The 25,086-nt window shown below is 30.9% G+C and overlaps 1 protein-coding gene across 1 annotated transcript in view; it reads left to right on the plus strand.

Moving 5' to 3' along the window:
* Window positions 1–24,332, plus strand: part of LOC134684008 (uncharacterized) — a 61,450-nt gene extending 37,118 nt beyond the window's left edge. Inside the window, exons 2-9 of the mRNA XM_063543304.1 lie at window positions 4,714–4,838; window positions 5,971–6,398; window positions 7,066–7,119; window positions 7,818–7,956; window positions 12,201–12,316; window positions 12,455–12,533; window positions 17,726–18,048; window positions 22,825–24,332. Of these exons, the coding sequence (XP_063399374.1) occupies window positions 4,714–4,838; window positions 5,971–6,398; window positions 7,066–7,119; window positions 7,818–7,956; window positions 12,201–12,316; window positions 12,455–12,533; window positions 17,726–18,048; window positions 22,825–22,845 (1,285 nt within the window). The 3' untranslated portion in view covers window positions 22,846–24,332. The remainder of the gene's footprint in view (window positions 1–4,713; window positions 4,839–5,970; window positions 6,399–7,065; window positions 7,120–7,817; window positions 7,957–12,200; window positions 12,317–12,454; window positions 12,534–17,725; window positions 18,049–22,824) is intronic.
* Window positions 24,333–25,086: the final 754 nt, after the last annotated feature.

Genomic DNA, 25,086 nt, shown 5'->3' on the forward strand with positions numbered 1-25,086 from the left:
CGACAGAGATTTACATCTCCCAAACGTTAATGAACAATGATATGGTCTAGATTGGGAGAGGGTCCTTCAATTCTGCTACCTATTCTTCAAATTTATAAGCCATTTCCCTTATTTTTGTTAATGTTTGCTCATTATTCTCTACTCTTTTTGTTTCAGCACCCTAGCTATCATTCTCTTTTCTTTATTTCTGGTTGTCTGTCTTTCTTTTTGTTTTATGTTTTTGCACTGTTTGTCAATTATTCCCTACTCTGTAAACTCTATCCAGACCTTCATTATACAATGAGCAAACTCCTAGCCGTAGAGCGAATTATTAAGTCAAAGATGCGTATATTTTTTATTAGTGGTTAGTGGCTTTGAACTAGCCAGTAAGTGTGAGTACTCTCAGATCAGTACTTTTTGTTGTTGGGATATACAAGTACCTGGCCACGTCCACTCTGTGTTTTTGTTGGATGCATTTCTATTTGCATTCAACTATTGAGTTCTGCCTTTTCCAACTGATTTTTATAGATCGTTCTTACGTTGTACTAGTACTGTTACACCACTGTTCCAGGTTAGGGGGAGATTAGAGCATACTAATATTATAACATGTATGTGCCTGTCCCAAGTCAGGAGCTTGTAATTCAGTAGTGGTCGTTCATTCGGCCGATAGTTTTCTCGTTTGAATTGTTTTACATTTTTCATTGCGGGGCCTTTTATAGCTGACTATGCGGTATGGGCTTTGCTCATTGTTGAAGGTCGTACGGTGATCTTTATTTGTTAATTTCTGTGTCATTTAGTCTCTTGTGGAGACTGAGTTGTTTCATTGGCAATCATACCAAATCTTCTTTTTTATATCAAATGTCCCGAGATGACAAAATGTAAATCAAGTCAAAAGAGTATAGCAATAGCCAGATTGATACTATAAACATGAACAAACAAAGAAGGCGGTGAATACTGAACCACAGGCTGCATGAACATTAAAGAAGACGGTGAATACTAAACCACAGGCTGCATGAGCATTAAAGAAGACGGTGAATACTAAACCACAGGCTGCTACCTTAGACAAGCACATTACGAATATGATGTAACGTGTTAAAACATTTTGTGTCACCTGGTTAGTGTCAGGGTGTAGTGTTATTTTTAAGTTGTTCAGACTCGACTAACCCGTTAAAAAAACTTTGCTTACTCAACTCGTTGTAATAACGTAGTTACTCGTAATAACAGGTTAGCAAAGTCGTTATAATGACTTCATAAATCAAACTCTACATCCTGTCACTAACCAGCTTCCATATTATAGTTATGTGATAATGCGTTAAACACACTTTCTGTTATCATCAATTATGAAGTCTTCAAGATCTGGTCACTTCCCGATTTTCAAGATTTTTTTCGAAAAGAGACTAATAAAATTATAGCACGTCACTTCAAATAATATTTGTCAAAGCTGACCCTATTATAGCGTGCTATGCATTATTAGTTTGTGCTCATTGTTAAAAACACCGAAAGATGACCTACTATATTTGATGAATTCTACGCCGGGAAGTTATCTCATTGGCAATCATGCCACATCGTCCTATTTTAATACTCGTTACGGTCATTTTTAAATATTTTTTCTAGCATTGAAAACAAACTGTCACGTCAAATTATAGAAAATATAATTTTGAGCTGCAGTAACTGTTACCGTAGGTACTAACATGATTTTTATTGTTGGACTCACTATAATTATTTTCTGTCATTTGTTACATAATATTAATTATTTAATTGCAAAGGTATGTTTATTTCTTTACACAAACGTTGTTTGAATTTTAATCGCATCTGTAATTTTATTGTGTCTACTAATTTTTCATCCCATTTCATCTATACAGGTATCCTTGACCATATGCTGTACAAAGTTGCATTGCATAATTTCAAATTTTATGGTATTTTTGTACAGTTAATCATAATGTTGTTTACTTTGAACGTTAAAAGGAGTAACCAAATTTCACCAAATATTCAATTGATTTGAAGGTAAAACTACAAAATATTGACTCCGTAACATGTTACATATGTTTTTGTTTAAATTTTTGCATAATTAGATAAAACAGAAGGTAAACAAGAGAAAAGCTGTGAAAAGAGCTAGCAAATTTAAAATCCCACACCCGCCATTTGCTTACTAGGCAAGATTAAGTCTAATTCAATATTTTGCTTTGTTATCCGGGTTTGAAAAACAAATAAAAGGAATTGTATAATGACGGTGTGAGTCACGTGGTGTGAGTCTGCTAGACTGATTCTATGAAATTAACATTGGAGTTATGTTGTGTCCTGTTTTGACCATCTACTTGTTCCTCTGCACGTTGCATATTTACTAAGTCACTGAAGTTCAATAAAATTTCCAAAACATCTTTGTTTAGTAAAGAAAAAAGGTTGAACAAATAAAATAAAAACATACCAAGCATGTTTAGTACTTTTTAACTGTGTCGAGATGAATGACCGAATTCTCGTTGCAATGGAAAACAGCCGTGCAATAGGCACGACATCTTGACATGATGGACAGAAAATAGAACATTATTATATCACCCTAATTAATATGTTCAAAAGCGTGTACTTTTATAATGAACCAGGGAAACTAAAACAATTGGATATCCCGCCAAAATTGATATTATTATTATTATTTGATATGATTCAGTCAGATAATAATACCAATAGATGTCAACATAGCTGTGAATTCGAGATTTAAATTTCCTGTTTTTTTGCAATCTTGTTTCACAGCGAATTCCGCCTAGACACTTTTTCTTAATTTAAAATCTCAACACGAAATGAACTGTAAAAATATTATTGTCTTTAATTTATAACTTGCGAGATGTTGCATAATGTATATCCGCTACTACGCCCAGTTCTTTTAATACACTCTTAATTATTTCATTCATAAATTATATTAAAATTTTAGGAATATATTTTTACAAATTTTAAATTTCCAAAAGCTGTTAATGACATGGTTTTGCATTAAAATAAGAGTACGATTTAATTTTAGAAGAAAAAAAAAAATTGAGAAAAATTGCAAGCTTGTGACAAACATGATATATTTTTTTTTGGAAAGGGGACAGTTATTGGTGTCGTTAATGTGTTTGAAGTGTTATTTAAAGATATTACCGCCCATTATTTATAAGAAAAATGTCCATATCTTAAGCGGACATGACTTTCTTTCATTAATGTATATTGAATTGCATAGTAGTATATTTCCTGTGACGCACGTGTCTGACAAAAAATGAATGTTTATACTCAAACCAAATCAACCAGGGATCATTAGCCTTCTTCAAAGTGCATTTGACCGTACTTTTAAACTAATAAGTGTACTGAAATCTGGACAAGCAACTTCGACATGATCTTAGAAATTACAAAATATTCCATTCCCTATACATTTAAATCATGATTGAAAGTTGTAAATTTAAAAACTTGGCCAAAAAAAGTAAATAAAACATTTTTTTGACAAGTATACGTTACTCTTATCAAGTATTTTCCGATGTAATTTATTTTTATTATTGCATTTATGGTTAAGAACTTTGTGAAGATTAAATGCATATTCAATGTAGTACAATACAAGTGCTACTTTTGATTTACATGACCATTGCTTTTGACTTTTGTCCAGCAAAGTACAAGTTTCTACCTTTAAAAAGTCGACGACAAAGGGACGACATACTCGGAAGTAGCACAGAGCTGACTGCACAATCTGACTCTAAATGTAACAACGGACCATTCATAGTGATTGAATAACTGACTGTTGGTGTTAAGGGATTCAAGATTCAAAGTTTTATTATCCTCAGACACAACAGTGTACAAGAGGTCAATATACATAAGAATGTACTTAGGTGAGGTTTTGACATTTGACGTGTCAAATGTTCGGACTTCTTGGTGTTTTTCCATACAATACAATGTAAAATATTGTGCCCCATAACACCCATTTATTTTTTCATATAAGACTTCATAGCTCATGATAGGTCATTTACCTAAATTTTAGAAGATTCTTGATTTTCTTTCTTTTGTATTGAGACCCAAATAATACCAATACAAATATAAGATAAAAGTCCGAGTCAGCCTTTTCCCGCCATATTTTAAATCTCAAATATCTCAAAAACAAGGTCCATGACCTATCAATATTTGTAGCTTATCTTTTTCCTTAATTGATGTTCTACCAGCTTATAGTATCAATTTTAATTTCCTAATTTCTTAATTTTTACATAACCTCATCTAAGTTTATCCTAAAATTCAACTTTCAGGACTATTTTCTATATCGTATGCCGCCATGGCCAGTAAGTATTAGTGGTGAAGGAAGCCGGAGCACTCGAAGAAAACCATCGACCTACGCCAAGGAAACTAGCAATCCTTGTCAATTGTTCGTGTTTCGAACTCACAACCTCAATTTGACTGGCAAATGGTTACAATGGATGAACTAATTAGAACTTTTAGTCAACCTTTCTATAGAAGCAAAACCTGATAGTTTTATGTTAATTGTTTGTGAGTGTCAAACGCCACTTTCACCGAAAGCGGCTTTGTCGTGGTGGCCAGTTTGTATATGTGGTGCTTGGTGTCCCTTCTAGTCTAATGCTAGTATGCAATTATTTGCACCTTATAATTTGCTTACTTTATTCATTCCCCCGAATGAAGGGATATTTTAAATTGATTCTTGTTTATTTATTTTTTCAAAATTAAAATTAGAAACTTCATGCAGTATATTAAATATCTACTCTTATTTACTTTCAGATGTCGTCGACGGGTCTCCCAATTATTACATACCCACATTGCTCTTATAACTGTGTGCGTACTCAGCGCATTAGATGCTTCATGTGTCCTTGGTCAGATCATCTGTGATATACTCATAATGACAGGTGTGTACACGTGTATTTTGTATTATTGAAAAGGGAAGTGTGTCAGAGAAACAACAACCCGGCCAAAGAGCTTTACTAATCAAAATATGTATATATACATGTATCATTTAATTTTGTATTATGATTATTGTATTATATGTACTGCAAGTGGTGAGACTTTAATTAAATATTGAATCTTTAATTTTGCAATCCAAATAATGTGTTAATGGAATTTTGCCGTCAGCCAAAGTTAACCTTAGATGAATTTAGCTATACTATGTACTTCCTTGTCATTATTTGGCATCTAAACCGTTTTTGATTATTTTCTTCCTTGACTTTATAATTATTTGACATTAAGCGTTCATGATATAGGTAAACCCAGGAAATCGCCCCGCATGCATGCAATTCATATTTTATTTCTCTTGTAAAATTCCAAAATGGTTTTTAGTTCCTGTTTCTTGGTGCATCAAACGTCATCGTCCAATGACAACTGTTTTATTTCATCCGTATGTTTTGACATTCTACAAACAAACTTAGTCTCGTGATAGCTGTCTCATTTGTAATATCAAGTGTCTATCATAACTGATAAATTAGACCTTGTCTACAAGAAAATAGTACACTGCTACAATTGTAATTATACTAGTATAAGATGTCGTTTTGGAGAGTGTAAAGGTTTGAAATTAAAATCTAACGTTAAGTTCCATACGGTTGCATAAGTTCGTCAATATATGGCTTTTGCATGTATTTTTAATCATGCCACGTGTGATTTTTATAAGGGACTGATGCATATATCATTTGCATTGATCCCAGTTTCGCGATGCATATATCATTTGCATTGATCCCAGTTTCGCGGATAGAATTATAATCTGTCGAACGGTAAAAGTTTGGTGCGCAGGAAAACTTGTTAAAAGTCATCACTATCTGGTCGGAATATACATATTCCATATGTGACATTCATTTTATGTTTGTTTAGCCATTCTTTCTTGTCTTTTGTAAATGATGAGACTTTCTGTTGTTGATACTTCCTTATGTTATGCCCATTTCTTTTTTCTTTTTTTTTCGTGACGGTACAGGGGTCCCAAATATGATATTGAACCCCTTGCTGTTGCAATTGCTTACAACGTTTATGAACTTACAATATATTTCATTGTAGAAAAAATTCACAATAGCGAAGTATTAGAAACGGAAGCAGCAACAACATTTATCAGCGCATGCCCAGCTTTAAATGGGACAGACACAACCAAATCGCTAACATCAATTGTAAACATTTTAAAAACTATTGATGACTGTAATAGTTCTCCACCTGGTCATTTCAATGGCCATCATTATGATATTCATAGTAATACTCATGGTTTAAGGGATGCTGAAAGAGAGCCTAAACAGTGGAACAGAATTTTGACGAAAGATTCAGACTCATTCTTAAAACGGAGGATTTTAAGTATGACCGCGCAACATCGGCGTGTTAAGAGAGCATCAGCAGGAGGAGATGATCATGACCACCACGAACACACACTCTTGGAGGAACTTACACACGTGTTTCATTTAGGGAGTATGGTTATTCTTTCAATACTAGTGGTTGAGGTACTAACAACGCTTAGCATAATAAGTATAGTGTGCTTGAATAAATATTCTTTTATTTTTACTCCAAATAACGAATATATTGCATAAATACCACCAAGAAGACTAGTTTCTATATTTACGATAAAATCGTACAATACACGATATTCTGAATATTTACGACTATTTTCTATAAATATCTTTGCCTCGGTCATTTTCCAATAGTATCTCTCATCGTCATGAATATACCTAAAATATTTGCCACTGGACATTAGGCAAGCAACAATTGACTGATACTATCTTTTTGAATTTATAATTCAAATATTAATGAAGTTGTGACAATGCATGTTTCAATTGTTATATATTGAGACGGAACTCGTGGCATCTCAGATACATTTTGTTAGTTTTTTATTTGTGTCTTTAGTTTGCTGTCTCATTTCTTAAATTTTTATTAATTTGCGTAGCAAAAACTTATTTGAAAACTGTAAAATAGTGCTTTGTGGAAAATGCGATATTGTATTCGCTCTAGCTAAACATGCTACATGTACATGTGTATACCTCAGTTTTGAAACTATAATATTAACCTTTATTTTTATAACTCTAAGCAAATAAACGTGATGAGACACTATTTTTACAATTTTACTCAAAATCTTTCTAAACAAAAGGTAACATCTAAACTTTTTCTTTTCAGACTTTCACCAAAATGTTTGTAATGGGAGAGAAATTTTTACACCACAGATTAGAAGTTAGTATACTAGTAACTTTACTACAATATAGTTGAAAACAAAATATCACTTCTCGGTGAGACGATGTGTTATCTATAAGATAACAATATTTGCATTCGTCCTTCTTACCTTAAAATAAAGGAAGTTCCATTTGAATTTATGACATCTACAAAATAAACTGTCATTTAAATTTGTAAACTGAACAAAATATATCATCAATTTTAATAAATCGTTCATTGTTCTATACAAAACATCGAAATTCCGGGTGTCCTACTTTCATGAATAATTTGCTTTAACTTCAATGTTAAAATTTTGTGTTTCTGTTTCATCTACGTGGAAGCACAGTACTGATAAAACATGTTAAAAAATTTAGAACCCTTCCCGAAGTTGTCCCCGAAGTTTAGAAAAAGTGGCCGATGGTTCTACGATGGTTAAATATGGCAAAACGTATAGCCCGATCTGGATACGATCAGTCTCGATTTTGAAAATTTCCATAATCATGTTACCATCGGCGTAAAAATCGGGACAGTGTGACGCGGGCATAATCAAAATCATGTGCCGATGGACACACAATATAACGACAAAAGAGATCACCCGAATATCACCAAATACCAATGATGAAATAATAATTTTGGAAGTGTTAGCAATTATTGACATTTTTTAAATTGATATTAAACTTTCACAAAGTAATATTAATACATATTTTAAATGACCGTAGGTGTTTGACGCCTTTGTTGTGACAGTCTCCTGGTGTTTAGATATTGCATTTTATGATGGTATCTGGGCTAAACCTGGAACAGAAGCAGCTACAATACTTATATTTATCTTACCATGGAGAGTCATCAGGATTGTCAATAGTAAGTACTTAAAAGAAACAGACTAAAATTGTTTTATTTTCTGTAAGATGATTTCAGAAATCATAGTTAAATGTTGCCCATACCATGTCAATCATATTAATATACCATTAGCAGTAACAGTGCTTTGGGTGTTTTTATATAAACCCCAAACAGAAACAGGTGGATATATATAGTCACTGGAATTCCGGAAACATGTATTCAGGGCAACATCGTAAAGAAAGTCTAAAATAGAATAATCAAAGCCATATATGTAATTTCATCTTTGCCACAGGTTGTTTAGATATTCTAAAAATAAAGAAAATTAAAGAAAATAAATATTTATAACTTAACAAATGACCACAAAAACCAACTATGATTGTACAATTCGACTGAAGCAGTATCGTAAAAATCTAAAGGGTATTTACAATACGAGATATATATGTGAATGTAATCGGTTGCATGTTTTGAAATCAAAAAAGAATAATAGACATAAACATTAAAAAAGCAAGTTATTTCGGAGACTAATTCAGTAAACAACGAAAATTGATACGAATTGGCATAGTACTTCATAAACTATCAACTTAATTTCAAAACATTTAAATTGTATTCTATTTTTTGCTTGCTTCTGAAATATAATTTACATTTCCTGTGTTTCAAAAAACTTAAAAAATAAAATTGAGAACGGAAATGGAGAATGTGTGAAAGAGACAACAATGTTTACATTAAGATCATATTTGGAACATAACAACGTACCATTTTGTCGTTTGCATAGTATATAAAGAGCTAATCATATCATTAACATGGTACCATGTGGTACAAATAACAAATATTGTTCTATGTAGTGCAGATTCAGTCAAATCTAAAATGTTTATCTCGTACTTGAAATACTCATCGCACATCTAATATCATCAAAGCACTCAACGAACATCCAATATCTTCAAACCAATGAGGAAGTAAATTACATGTTCTTCTGCTGTTGTTTTTTTATTTGGTCGGGTTGTTGTCTCTTTGACACATTCCCCATTTCCATTCTCAATTTTATGTACCAACCAAAGACAGTTTCATTATACTTTGTTTGACACACACGAGGAATGTAGTATAGGATGCATGAGACAGACATAAACAAATGTAAATCATATAAATATAAATAATTACAATACATGTATGTTTCGTTTAAATCAGTAATTTTGATTGGCCGACCACAATTGCAACGCATTCCATTGTCGTGATTATATTATTTCCGTATGAAGTACAACAGCAATGAAGACATTTGCGACATGTATCTGTGACGATGTTCAAACAACGCATCATTCACATCTCCTTATCTTAACATAGAGAAAAAGCGAACAAATACCTTAATATAAGTCTTGACGTTATGGTTGTAGCAAACAAATAAAATTAAAATAAATGAATGCTTCCTTTTTATGAACGTTAATTGTGCTTATATTTTTTGGAATTCAACGCTTCATACAAAGTGTGCTTCAGTCAACGCTTTTACAACCCAATAATTACATAATATAGCATGTAATTCTTAAATTATAACATGCCATGTATGTTTCATTTAGAACCAACACTTTTGATTGGATGAAAGCAATATCCAATTGTTTATGTCAATACACATTAACAGTGGTGGCCGCGCTTGCTTCTCAAGATAACTTCACAATGTATAAGAAAACGAAAAAAAAATATATGCTATTACTCGTTATTTAATATCTACAAATTGTATAAAGCATAAGAATATAAACAAAAACAAAATCATAGGTTTGTATCATACAAAGTGTGCTTCGATATACGCTTTTGCACTCAAATAAGATTTCGATAAGAAGCATCGAAATCTCGAATAAAAAAATGTTTTAGAACAAAAATATATGCAAAGTTAACCCACCTCTTACTTCGCAATTCTCAATCACTAATAGGTTGCATTAAATATAGCACTGATATTCTATTTTCTAGTTTGAAAGAACTATTTGCTATAATAGTTGCTTTTTTGCAACTAAAAACTCAACAGTCAAATATTAGATAGCCAAATATATAGAGCAGCTTGAATAGAGGCCAATAAAAACAGACATGCTGTATATAGAACGGTGCAATAAGTTTGTCGTCCTTTTTACTCAACATGAATGTTCATCTATCATAATATGAAGTATTGATTCGGTTATAAATAATAGTGGTTATGCAAGCAAATATATGAATTAATTCAACGTTTGCTTGTAATTTATCGTTTATAATGAATGCTGCTCTCTTTAACATGTCCCAAAGGTTGTTTTCTGGTACGCGTCAAATTTCGTCGTTTTGAGGTCAAACATCCGATCCGCAGACCAGGGTTCATTTTTCATTATTTATATTTTGTTAACATTTCATTAGCTTGACAGTTGAGAACAAATTTACATGCAATTATAACGTAACATAGACAAAAGTCTGCCTTAAGTGTCAGATTTGTGGGAAATTAATAATTAGTAGTATATCTTATAAGCAACACAAAATATTAATTTAGCGTAATGTTTATATAAAAGCTTGCTTTACAAATACTTTTCATCGTTTCAACAGTTTGTTTTCGTCAAGTGTCAAAAATATAAACTGTAGAATGAAAATAGAAATAAAACAATTACACAAGACAACCGATTTCCGGAGTTAATACGTTTATTTGACTGATAAGACAATAAATAGTGCAATATCACATTTTTTTCAGCTAATTAATTATTTCTTTACAGCTATATTTCACATTATTTTTTTTAAGACTACTAAGTTTTTTAAATGTTGAAGATACATGTATGGCATAAATTCTGCACTATGTACAGTAATTTAAAAACAAACTGTTTCACTTCTTGGTCATTCCGCTTTGTATTTCTTTAAAAACAAACCATTTAAACACAAATTCCTCAAGTTATGTCTTGTCCAATTTGAATTTACTTTTTACTATTACAATTTTCGAAAAAATCTCAAGAATTTTATGCAAGAACTAGTTTACACTACATGTATAAACTCATAACAAAACTATCAATTGATTAACCTGTAGTGCGTATATGCTTGGTATGATGGTACTGTTATGTAAAGAAAGGACAATGATACCTAGAGATTAAACCTTAGGTCAATCAAGGGGTCAATCAAAAGAAATTGTGTCGAAAAACGAAAGAAAAAACTAGTATAATCAAAAGAAAAAAAAAGAGAATGAGGAACATACAAACAGCAAAGCCTAAAACATTGATTAGAAAACTACAGACAGATTAGCAAGAAACTCTTATCAAAACTTGGCTTGAATTCATGTGTTCCGAAAGGGCAAGCAGTTCTTGTTCGAATGTCTTTTGTGACATCCGCTATGATTTTACTACTATTACAACAGACAAAAACTGCAATTATCGTATATCAAATTAAGAAAATAAAACTATTTGGTTTTAAAGCATGACAAACCATACATATGTGTGGTAGCCTTATTTTTACAAATAGCAGTTGCATTGGAGTTTGTTATTTAAATTCGGAAAATGCAAACAAAAAAGGGGCTTTTTTTCTTCTTTTTTTTAGTATAACTTACTTAAAAAAAAAAGTTCTTAATAACTGTGCCATGCCAAAAATTTCCGTAGTAGGCGTAATAAATTTACATAAATTACAGCACTGCCAATGGTACACGAATGCAACACGTTTATATCTAAAATCTTACACCATTATGTCATGTTAATGAACTAAATTGTCCATTATTCGCGCGCTGATTGTCAGATTAAGATGGGACTCTTCATTTCATAGAGACAAGGACAATGGAAAATTAAAGTAGTTTAACAACAGACTATATATCATATTTCATGAAAAATTATGCTAACTATCACAAATTAATTATCCCCTCAAAACAATATTGTGAAAGGTATACAGTACGTGATTGTATGTAAAATATTTTCAGATACAAATGTTTGTTTTTTATTTGCATTCGATCTTTACAGCAGCAGTCTTTTTAAATATGAATTGAAATAATCAGACAGTAGGTTAAAAGTCATGTTCACATGATTTGATATTATGGAAGGAGTATGGTTACAATTTATTTTTTTTGGTTGTAAAACGGACAAAAAACTGAAATGATAAATAACTCACATGTATAAGTTACATCCCCGTTTGTTGTTGGGTTCGTGTGCTTGGTCTTTAGTTTTGCATGTTGTGTTTTGGTCTCATTTTTTTCCTCATGGCGTTGTTAGTTTAGTTCGACTTCTGAGTTTGAATGACCCTTTGATATCTTTCGACTCTCTTTAACATGTGTTACAATTGGTTTAATTTGTTTTTAGGCTTTGTATTAGTTATACAAGAAAAAGATTTGGTACAACTTAAAATAGTAAAACAGCAATACAGACGAACAGTGAAAAGAGCTAACGAAATGAAGATTAAAACAGATGGTTATAGGGTAACAGTTATTCCTCTATATATTAAATTGACACTTTTGAAGCCCTTTCATTTCTTTCTTCAACAGTATTATTGTCAAATTGTACAGATGTTAAAGTCCAGTATTTAAAATTAAAAACTAGTTTTTATATTTTTTTAGACAGAAACAAGACAGCTACAAGGATTGTGTCGGAAACACGGAGCAAATGAAACAGAGATACAGGCATGTGCTCCATTTGGTAAGAATTCAATTTACATTTTGTTTCACCAAAAATGGTGATTTCTTTTCGAAATACTAAGAATTTTCATATCCCAAGGTAGCCGTATTTGGTATTATTTGGCACAACTTTTTGGAGTTTTGGGTCCTCAATGCTCTTCAGCTTTGTACTTGTTTGGCTTTTAAATTTTGATTTGAACGTCATTGATGAGTTTACATGTAGGTGAAACGCGCGTCAGATGTATCAAATTATAAGCCTGTACCTTTGATAATCAATCAATCCGTCACATGTTCAAGGACAGGAACTTTCGCCAATCCATTATTTATTCCTCCAGAGATATCTCCGTTGACCGGATTGCAATGCAAACAAAAAATTAACGTAATACATAATTTAAAATGTTGATTTTTTTTCTGTGAATATTTCTCTGACCTAGTCATGCATGATTGTTAAGTGAGATCATCTCAAATCTATGCCAATTTTTTGTCTGCAATTATCAGATCCACTTATAAATGTGTCACCATTAATATGAGACAAAAACTGAATAAAATGAAAAAAACAATAACAAGGTTTTAGTTGTTTGCTGTATAACGGTATGTAAGAAAATGTACAAACATGATATAATTTGACAGAAACAGTGTTGTCCTGACATAGCATTATGTATAACAGTAATTAACCCATTTATTTTCAGAAGTTAAGTACTTTTGTTTAAATTTTTATATAACAATCGTTAATTTCCCTGTTCCCATTCCAATCAATTGTCCCCGTAACCTAAACTTTTGGTCTGAGTAGTTAATATTTTGTTCTGTAGTTTGATTTATCGTTTTATATATCGATTTTTAATTTAATACGCCAGACGTGCGTTTCGTCTACATAAGACTCACCAGTGACGCTCAGATCAAAACAGTTGTAAAGCCAAACAAGTAGTAAGTTTAACATTGACAATCTTATTTTCTTCTCTTTTTTACCCTTATTTACTTCGACTGCAAGAAAATACGAAATCTCAAACTTTCATGTGCAGTTCAATTGAAGTACATCGAGCAAAAGTCTTGATACATACTCTTAAATCTCAATAGGGGCAAGTAGTATCACTTGCTTATTTGTTGCAATGATAAATGAATGCAGGAGTAGTGTTTTTCTTCTCTTGAAAATTTGCACCTAATGTGAAGGTAAAGCCAATTGCACTAATCCTTCGAGCAACTGATATATATAATGCACATTATACATGTAGTATTGCAAAACTTTTCGTGCGTGTCTTTACATAAAAGTCTATTTAAATGTTTCTTTACTTTTGTATTGAAAAGTTCGAATAATAATTCCTTAAGGATCTTTTATCACAAATCCCTGTTTATTTTTAGAGTTTGGTCAGATTCTTATTATATATAAAAAAAAAAGCGACAATTATATATAATATAAATGCAGTGTTCCGTGTACGTTTTCGTGAATTTGCCCATACGTGTGCGCGAAACTAACTTGTTGAAAAACAACTTCTTTTGCACGGATACCATAAAGGTTTTTTTAAATGATAAAGTAATAGAAAAATCATAGAATTTGAATAGAGGAAAATAGATTAAGAAATAAAATTAATACAAAACGAATTTAAATAACAATAACAAGAACGACATTGCAGATTGGTATACTTTCTGTGTAGATAAAGAGTAGAACAGAAATAGCGATGTATACAAAAATGAAATGTAAAATAGGAACAGGTCAGTTTAGATAAATCCACTTAAGTTAAGACATACACTCGTAGTAATAATTCGGAACAAATCATAATAACTGATTAAGAAGTTACTGAAGTTTTATGCATATCAGCCCTCATCGCGAATTGGACGTTCTCAGCACATATATTACAAAAATTAACGTACATTTTGTAAATAAGTTAGACAGCTAATCAAACTTAATATGCTGAAAGTTCAGTTGACTGTGTACGGAAAACTTTTTATCCTGATATCTATGATGAGTTTATTAATAATGTCTCTCAAATAGTATTGCTACAACCAAGGGAAAAAATAGTTTAAAAAAATGAAGGAACAGTTAATTACCGGTACTTCGTGTTACATGATTGTTTAACTGTTTCGATGGCTTTATAAAAAAAAGCGTTTGCTTCACTTGAATCACAGTGCTTTAAACGATGTATACTCCAGGTTTTAAAATGACCTTATTACGACATCTACGGTATTATATTTCGATAGTGATGACCGATTGATTGTCTTATGTTGACCTTATTATGTTTTATGGCAGTAAAAATCATGCTAAACTGTCGTTCAACCTTTTTTTAAACCAATATATGTCATATCAATATCGATCAGACAAGAGATTAAAGGTCATATCATCACACATAGTCATATAATACGACAGAAACTAGCGTCTTTCGTCATTCATTTTCATTTAATTTGGAAATTTATTGTATAAAATGATGATAAAAGTTATAAGATTTTTTTTTTAATAATTTACTCACCAAATAATCAGTTTTGGGGAATTTAATACATACCTAATGACATTGTTTCATTATAAGTAATATCAAATCAAATTGTATTATTCTTAAGACGGTTCAAATTTGTGTGAGAAAAGTTTTGCACTTTTTGAGGATAGTTGTTGCATTGGCAATCATACCAATATCATATATCGTTATCTTTATTAAAAAAAATTGAAAAAACACACATTTTTTATCGAGACATTTTTTTTTTAAAGGAAGACATTTACCTTCTTTTGTCGGGGGAAGTTACTACGTGTTGTTGAATAATAAATTTGTTTTTATTTCGAATTTTCAAACATACTAAATAGGAAGAGCGAAGACGTAGTGCAATTTTGACCTTTCTAGACATTGGTACAGTCTGTTAAAAATATGATGAAAATCTGCAACAGTAAACGTACATTACTTCATTTGTTTACAAATGTTTGACATATCAGTCAGTATTTTTATTGTACATCACACGCATGGAGCAAATGAAGCAACTTTTAATGCACGTTTTGTTTTGTCGCCGACTTCTTCGACATTTTGATTGATAAAATATTGCACATCAACTGTTATCAATTTGCATTCGTCGTCTCTATCAAGTGATATTTTAAGATTTGATTCTAAAATGTAATTTACTATCCATATACCTTTGATATATTTTAAAAACTATAATTAGCGCATTTGTATGATATTTCTTTTACATAAAGAATTTCGTCTAAAACGTGGACTCTTTTCGAGTTTTATTAAGTAATGACTGTAATATTTTTTCTGTCTATGAAGAAATAACTTAAAAAATATGGTGCACACTGAATAACGCGCGTAGCAGGTTATTCACAGTGTGCACCACAAGTTTTATGTTATTTCGAATAGACAGAAAAAATATTACAGTCATTTCTTATAATTTAATTCTAAATTTAATTTCAAACCGTAGAAAACCATGAAAAAACGTTGATGATGTCACGATCACATGTTTAAATTATGTCTATGGGCTGATAACAAACTAACGTCAGCCAATCAGAAGATGCGTTACATCTAAAATTAAATTATTGAAAAATTTACCAGAGAACATATATATGTACAACGTGCGAATTAAAATGATTCAAGATTAGGTTATGACAAACGGAACTGTTTTTCTATTTTTATTGATGAAACCTCAACTCTAGTTCAAAAAAATTCCATTGATAATATTTTTTATTAATTTCACCATTCTGAAGTATTATGAATGATGTGTCAGGGAACACGTAGTACATGTATGAATCAAAATGATTCAATATAAGGTTTTTACAAACGGATCCATTCATTGATGAACCTCAATTGTAGTTCAACATAGACATTTTGATTATGTTTTTATTATCTATTTCGAAATGTATGACAGCAAAAAAACATTGTCACCAAAAGATACGTACATGTATGAAAAAAACTTATCAAAAATAAGTTTGTACCTATGCAAGGTACAAGTACAAGTAGGTCTATTCATTTATTTTATTAATAAAACCTCGAATAAAGTTCAAAATAGAAAATTTAATTATAGTTTTATTACTTTTTATTAATGTTTGACAGGGGAAAAAATATTGTCAAAAAATTCCATCTATATTTGATGTGTAATATCCTGTTTACACAAAACTATATGAAATGTCACAATTAAAACAAACTAGAATTAGGAAAACTTACATATATTCCTCATTTGTATATTTTGGTTATAAATCAATAATGATCGTTTTCTATATATTTTCAAAACAGAACGGAACATACTTCATATATACAGAATTCTGAAACACAAGCAATTATATCTTGGGAAAAATACATATATACTTAAAAAACAAGTATATATAGGTTACATTTTTCAGAGACAAGTGCATGTGTTCGAAAGCCAAAATTTGCCAAAATATTAAATGCAAATTTGTATTTGAAGCACGTATGACTGGTTCGTAGCATGCTAGATATAAAGATCAAAAGAAGATATAAATTGGTTGTCACTTCAATTAAAAATCGCTTTCAACTTTCAAATTTAGTTAAGTTAGAAATATGTTAAAAGCTAGAACATTTTAAGAATTTAATATAAACCATTTATTACATTAAGAAATGTTTTAAATTGTATTTAAAAGTCAAATGCTGTTAGCTTGGAAATGATTTTCAGACAGGCCTGTAATCACGACATGAACATATACATGCATTACGGAAACGGAAAGTAAGACAAATAGGAAAATATCAAACAATACAAGAGGCTTCAATTCTATATATTAAAACTTTTTCGACATTTTTTGTTTGTTTATTCTTTATATTCTAGCACGCCATTATTCTGTATTCAATTTTGTTTTCCTATTTTCCCTAGTCTTTATATTTTTGCCCTTTTTCTGCACTTTTCATCCATAATTTTTTGTTCAATTTACCAATACATAACCTAATTCAACAAGATAAAAAAAACGACTGTCACTATTTAAACAAAAGAGCAGTTATATTGAAAGTTTTGCTCAAAAGTTATTGGTAGAGATTATAGTTCAATAAGGAGATCTTAGGATAAACACTCCGAAATTTACAATTCGAAAGAATTCATAGTTTCCTTGGTTACCAAAAGTTCATTATCATGTTGATAAGTAAGTGAAGTTGCTACATTTTGCTTTGATTTATAACACTGCCTGCATGCACTTTAAAATCTTATCGTCTTTCAAAAGTTTAATGCAATGTTGTGTAAAATGTATAAAATACAAATGTTATTATTGAACACCGAACTCATATCTTCCACTTATTTACACAGGAAAAAAAAGGAAAACAAGTTCAGTTTTCTCAGCAATGAACAGTTTTGCGTCATTAGCTATGATTGGAGCAGTATCAAGTGTACCTGATTTGCATGTGGCGCGCGAGAGTTCTGATGAAGAGGAAGAAGACATTGGGTTAGATAACTCAGAACTGGAAAAGAAGGCAGACCATATTCTACGTTCAGTTTCAGTCGATAGCGGCATGTCGACTGCTATTAATTCGCCAGTAACATTTTCTTTATCTCCTGATCCTACGGAAGATATGTCAAATGGAATTGTGTTTAATTTTGACGAAGCCATCACCACTAAGGATTTAAAGACGGTATGTACAATTATTGTGTCCTTACGTCAGAAAACAAACACAAACATGGTTACATAATATCTTTAATAAAAGATAAAGCTTAAGTGTAAATCATTATGCTTTTATGTTGATTAAAAAATAGTCCGTTATCGAACCTGTATTAAAAAAAAGTAGTTAACATATGGAATAATGGAGTTTTTATACTTTATCAGCTAGGATAGCAATCGAGCCCACTATGGCGAACTTCTAAAATCAGTATATATAAAATTTAACTGCTCTTTTATCAGCAATTTGTATTAACAAAATATAGTGTTTCTTGGTCATTATGAAATGAATTGAAATCCTTAATTTAGTAAAACTGCTTTCCATTGATACATATACATGGGTAATTCCATATTCAATTTTATAATACCACAATTTCTTTTTTATATTGAATGCGTGACATTACTGCACTAACATGTGCTGTCATTGCCTAATACTTTCGAGTATAAAGTCATGTCTACCATCTAGAGAAAAAAGGTAGTGAGACTAAATTAAGAACGTACAAATTGCTAACAAAACTGCATATCAACAATCCAAATTTGCTAGATACATTGCACTGGGATATGAGTTTACATTTGTGGCAAATTATAGTCCTTTAGTCGATCAGCAATTTGTTTTGAAAATTATAACTCACGGGTATGTTTATAACATGAAACCAATTTGATTATCTGTTTCAAAAGGTCTGACATAAGAAATCAGCTATATCTAGGTTGTTATTGTTCTAAAAAATATTTTTTATACAGAAAACAATTGGAAACTTCACAAATTTTATTCAATACATATTTGCGCATTAACTTAAACTTTGATTATCAACTATGAAAATCAACGCTTTTGTTATTTCAAATATATAGTTATAAACACTTTCAGTATTATCAGGACAACATTTCCTAATTTACATTGTGGTGGAGTCTGCATTGTAATCAAATGAACGTGTTGTTGTCTGGTTCGCTGTAATAATTGACACAATGTTTAATTCATGGTGACTTTTACGATCGATTTTTAGAACTTCGTTTGATACAATTTGTCTCCTCAAACTTGTCAGTATGTGTGACACGCCGAGCCAAGTTTTAATGTTAGGTCTATAAAAAATAATTATTTTTGTATTTCCTATATTGTGTAACTAGTATGACTCTTGCGATACATTAAGGTCATTAAATTTCGACCTTGCAATTGGTTCAAGCACGTGTCACTGGTATTTTACGTTTTAAATAACGATTTTTGTCATAAATTATTTCATAATTCGATATGTAATATGCATTTGGGGAGGTAAATCGTCGACCGCTGGCCAGTCATAAGTTCTATACTTAAAACCTCAGTTAAAAAATAAAATGCCATTATTCCTTCTATCAGCAATTTGTATAGGCTATCTGCAAATTTGGTTTCTTTTTGTTCAAAATCTGAAATAACATGAAAAAGTAAGTGCAACGTATTACACGCGTACAACCCCTTTATAAACTTTTTCGGTTGAATGAATGTAGTCGCATGTGGTTCTTAAGTGAATGCAAATGAAAAAAGACATAGACGTGTGATGTTGCTGCATTGACACATTGCAAATGAAAACTTATTATCTAATTTTTTGTTAAAAAACAGTAGTTGGAAAATTTAAAACACTATAATGTAAAAGAAAGCAACTTTAACTTTGATTGGCAAGACTGAAAATCAGCATTCGTAAAATTTAGTAGTTCTAAAACTATCATTGTTTTTCGACAAATTTTAAAAATGTAAAACGCGAAAATAATTGTCGTTTGTTTCGCTAACACGTGCTCAGTAAGTGACTTTTACGCTCGATGTTTTGAAATTCCGTTTCATATGATTTGGTTCGTCAGACTTGTCAATAAATGGGATAGCCTTTTTTTAGTATCAGGTCAATTATAAATATGTCATTTTTTATTTCTTTATTGTGTAACTAGTTTGACTATTGAAATATATTCCTCAAGGTCATTGGCATTTTACATTGCAATGGATTCGGTAACACAATCAACACATGGTTAGTTAGTTACTTTTACGTTCGAGTTTCGGAACTTCTTTTTTTAGTGTGTTTCTTCAAACTTGTCTATATCTGTCACATGCCTCAAGGTCATTAGATTTTGACATTGCAATTGGGTCATGCACGTGTCAGTTTCATTTGTTTGGAAATAAACGTGTCCTGATGTTTTACGTTTTAATAATAGATTTGTATCATGAAACATTAAATGCGTATAAGTGTTAGCTGTCTCAAAAGCTTTGAAGTTTTCCACTGCACCATAATTTTAAATAAGATGTTGTTTATATGAATGTTTAAGTTATAAAAAAGTGTTAGTTGTCTCACTTGCGTATAAACTCATAAGTAAGGTATTATAAGTGCGTTTTCGATATAATGTGTTATAGTGTACTGTATTTCATCCAATGATAGTCTTACAAAAACCTCAAATTTGCCAATTTTAACTTAACATGCTTGGCACTCACACCACATCTTCCTATATCTATTGATGTATCGCCAATATTATGATTTCATAAAAAACTAGAAGGAAATGTTGTACGATGGGGACCGAGTCAAACATCCACCAGAGTTCGAAGGAAGTAAATGCAAGCAAGTATAGGCAACCGTACGGTTTTCAACTATTAGAAAACCATTTCCGTTTAGTCTCTTCAAACTTGTCAATATATGTGACATGCCAGGCCTTGTTTTTAATATCAGCTCAATCATAAATATATATTTTTCTATTTCTTTATTGTGTAACTATCCTGTCTATTTAGATAAATTCATCAAGGTCATAAAAATTTTACCTTGCAATTTAGGTCAAGCACGTGTCACTGATATTTCAAGTTTTAACCAAATGATTTTGATCATATATCACTACGTAATGCAATATGTAATAAACAGTTGCAGAAGTTTATTGTCGACCACTGGCAAATATCAATAAGTTCTATACTTACAATTATGTATACAAAAATAAGATGGCATTATTCTTTTTATTAGCAATTTGTATTGGAAATATGCAGTTATAGTGTTTCTTTTCGTTAAAAATATAATATAAAATGAAAAAAAATATATTTTTACGCATACAATCCCTTATGAAGTTGTTCGGTTACATGAATGTAGTAGCATGTGGTTTACTGGTGGACATGAAAGCGTTATTTTGCTACATTGACACATATTTAGAAACTTCAAAAGTTATATTGTATAAGTAAACTAACTTTAACTATCAAGTCGGAAAAGTCGGCACTCTTTCTAGTTCGAAAAATAGTTGTCTACACTATAAAAGAGGGAAGAAAGATACCAGAGGGACAGCCAATCTCATAAATCGAAAACAAACTGATAACCTTTCTTATGACAAATATTCAATAAAACGTGAAAGAGCCTTTGCTTTATTTCAAAGAATTGTTGTATGTTTCGCTAAGATAATTACACGTGGTACGTTAGTGCCATTAACGCTAATTTTTTGGAAATTCCTTTTCATATTATTATTTTTGTAAGAATTATAAATATATGTGACATGGCTATTTTATTGTCATGTCAATTGTAAATATGTTATTTTTATTTCTTTACTATGTAACTAGTATGACTATTCTTCAAGGTCGTTTGCTTTTAATACTGCAATTGGGTTTGTAAGATAATTAAAACATTGTTAATAAGGGACTTTTACGTTCGATTTTTGTAACTTCGTTTTATTTCTTTCTTTCATCAATCTTGTCTATATCTGTCACATGCCTCAAGGTCAGTAAGATTTTGATATTGTAATAAGACCATGCACGTGTCAATTATTTTTTATAGAAAGAAACGTGTACTGATGTTTTACGTTCTATTACCAGATATTGCCTCATCAAACATTTCAATATTTTTTTTTAAATGGATATTATAAACGCATCATAGGTACCCGGATTGACATTTTGTATTTATGCCAGACGCGCATTGTGTCTACAAAAGAATCATCATTGACGCTCGAGTCACAAAAGATAACATATAGCAAAATAAAGTACCAGGTTAAAGAGCAATTAGGACTAAACATTTATAAAAGATTTGCCAAATACAGTTAGGTAATTTATCCTGAGGTAGAAAAGCCTTAGTTGTAGTTCAAAATTCATCAATTTTTGTAAACATATTTTTATTATTGTGACTATATCAATGATAATTAATGTCAACACAGAAGTGATGACTACTGGGCTGGTGATACAAGTGTTAGCTGTCTTAAAAATCTTGTCGTGCTTAACTGTATCACACTTTTAAATAAAATGTAGTTTATGTGGATGTTAAGTTAATGAAAGGATGTTAGCGATCTCCCTTGTGTTTCCTTATGATATAAACCCGTCTTTAATTGGATGTCCATCCATAAATCATCGTTGCCAATACTTACAAATTCTAAACTGAATATAACGAACAAAGAACGCACGTTGAATGGAAAATACCCTGGACGATGAGCGCACGCACTTCGAAAGCACGAGTTAAACACACACGCAAAACGAACGAGGAATTATGATTTGCCGGAAAACATGTCAGCTGGAATTTGGAAAAAAAACCTGTTCTCTTGTAAAAGAAAGTCTTCGCCCGTTTGGAAATCATGGTCGAAAATATCCATATGACCTGGACTGCTGATTCTATAAAAGGCAGCCACCGTTTTATCAGTTTAACTGGGAACGTTAGATGTATATACGTTTTATACATGTGAACCTTAAACAAATAAAAAACTGGTCATATATTGTAACTTGTTTAAACATTTTTGTTAAATGTACTCATTTTGATAATTAAATTATGATTATAACTTTTGTGTTTTGCAGGGAATTCATACAAAGCTGTAAAAGTGCAAAGAAGATGTTTATGTTCATTTCCTCGCTCAAAGGCTGAAACTTGGATAAAAATAATAAAAGAAGATATATGTGTCACTATTCTTTGACAAGTTCAATCTTATAATTATATGCATTGAAGAAAATTCCAAACAGATTTGTAATTGTAAGAATTATATGTATACATATATGTATTGACTATTTGATATTTGTGTAGCATGTTACAAGTGCATGAGAAATGTACAAGGAAATGAAAACACTTCCAGTTCAGTTGCACTCATTAGAAAAATAACCAGCAAATTCCATAACGATAACTTATTACAACAACTGTTTATAATAATACGCATCGTAAATCATGATATATATATATAACAAAAGCTTTGTTTTAAGTTTAAAGACGCCAATGATATCATAATGAACTCAAATGTTTCTTATTGGTTTTTTTTCTATACTTAGAGGACAAATTGAAATTACTCAACGCTTATACGAAACTCTAATTGCCTTCAGTGGTTATATTTTGGGTTTATTATTTGAATATTACATCTAAGTTTTTATTCTAATCAGTAATTATTGTATGTTTCATTAGAATATGTGATTTTGATTGGGTTACAATAATTGTGAGGTACTTCAATATCAAATGATTATTTCCGTATAAAATTCAACACCTATGATTGCACATGTACAATGGTAAAAGAATGAATAGAAAGGCAACCGAAACGCTAGAAATATTTTTGGTTTTATGGTTGTAACATAAAAATGTAATGATAAGAATGTAATGCCTCTTCGAAAATTTCATTGAGTTGTTAAAACGTTGATAAAGTGCACCTTTTAGAACAATTCAATGACGTTAAAAATGAGCTGCAGTGAAAGCTGTGATTTCCAAATGAAATTATTAAAATAGAAAATTGTATGATACTTATGAAGATATACGAACCTGGATTTTTTGGAGTGATTTCAGAAAGTTTGTCAAAATACTCATTTGTATTCTTTTACCAAAATTTAAACATCAGATCACGTTCCTCTTAATATTTATTTTGATGCATGTAATCAGAAGCATCGCACTCGTGATGATCGATAAGCAACAACTGCATGAACAACTTGATCAACATATAGTATGTTACAGCCAGAACTTATAATGACTAAGTTTTTTGAAACGTCATATTTCACTTCTGTCATGACAATACAATGCATATTTAGAATAAAAGTCTCTGTTTCATATATAAGTTAACCTGATTGTACTATTTGCAAGATTTCATATTTCAACATTTCTTGTTAACATTATCCCTTCGTTTCAATGGGTTTCAGAGCTAGACTACGAAACTCGCCAACTCTATTCGATTTTTAACTAAACAAAAATTAGAAAATATTATTTTGAAATAGTATTTATTAGCGCAATTGTCCAGTTTCTCGCTTACCACCATCGTTTTGAAATACTGGTATGTTTTTCTTTAGGCCATTCATACGTAAACATAGAGATAAATAAAAAAAAAAAACAAGAAAAAACTGGCCCTATATAAGATGTATGTAAAAAAACTAAATGTTTAGTTTAACTCTATTGATTTTTTTTAAATAAAGGTTCATTGTAGAATTCGTTGGTTGGTTTTGTTTTTGCATTACAAAGCTTTCAATTCGGTTCATACATGAATTCGAAAATTCCCATTAATATCTATAGATATTTAATGCTAAGTTTATATATGTATATATATATATCAGGACTAACTTTTATGATCCCTTTAAAATTTCGGTTGGACCCTGAAAATCGCTAGGTATCTGTTTGTCTTGTGTAAAACGAACTTTCAGTACCGGACTTGCCAGAAGAAGACTAATCCATTAAAAACTGCTTTTAAAGGCAGCACGTTTGTTTGATACACGTATGCATATTTCACTTTCGTTTCTATTACCTTGCACGTAGAGCAAGCATTTATTGTAAACGAAGTACAAAAACTAACTTACTGAATAAACAAACAATACAATAAATAATGTAGAAACAACTTGTGAACTTTATACTTGCTAGTTGTGGGACAAAATGTTCAAACAACATGGATGGGACGTTATGCGAACGACGGTAATTATCCTGACTTTGAACAAGCAATACAACACCTCCAACATTTATGAACAGTATTTAAGTATCTTGTAAGAGGTTATCATTATTAGTGACTGGGAATTTGTATTGTGAAATTGGTCCGGATATATATGTACGCATCCTGCGCCACCAAAACGAAACATATATATCTCCTTTTTAAAATCGGAATGCAT

Source organism: Mytilus trossulus, chromosome 9 (assembly GCF_036588685.1).
Source record: "Mytilus trossulus isolate FHL-02 chromosome 9, PNRI_Mtr1.1.1.hap1, whole genome shotgun sequence".
In the NCBI taxonomy this organism is placed as follows: Eukaryota; Metazoa; Mollusca; class Bivalvia; order Mytilida; family Mytilidae; genus Mytilus; species Mytilus trossulus.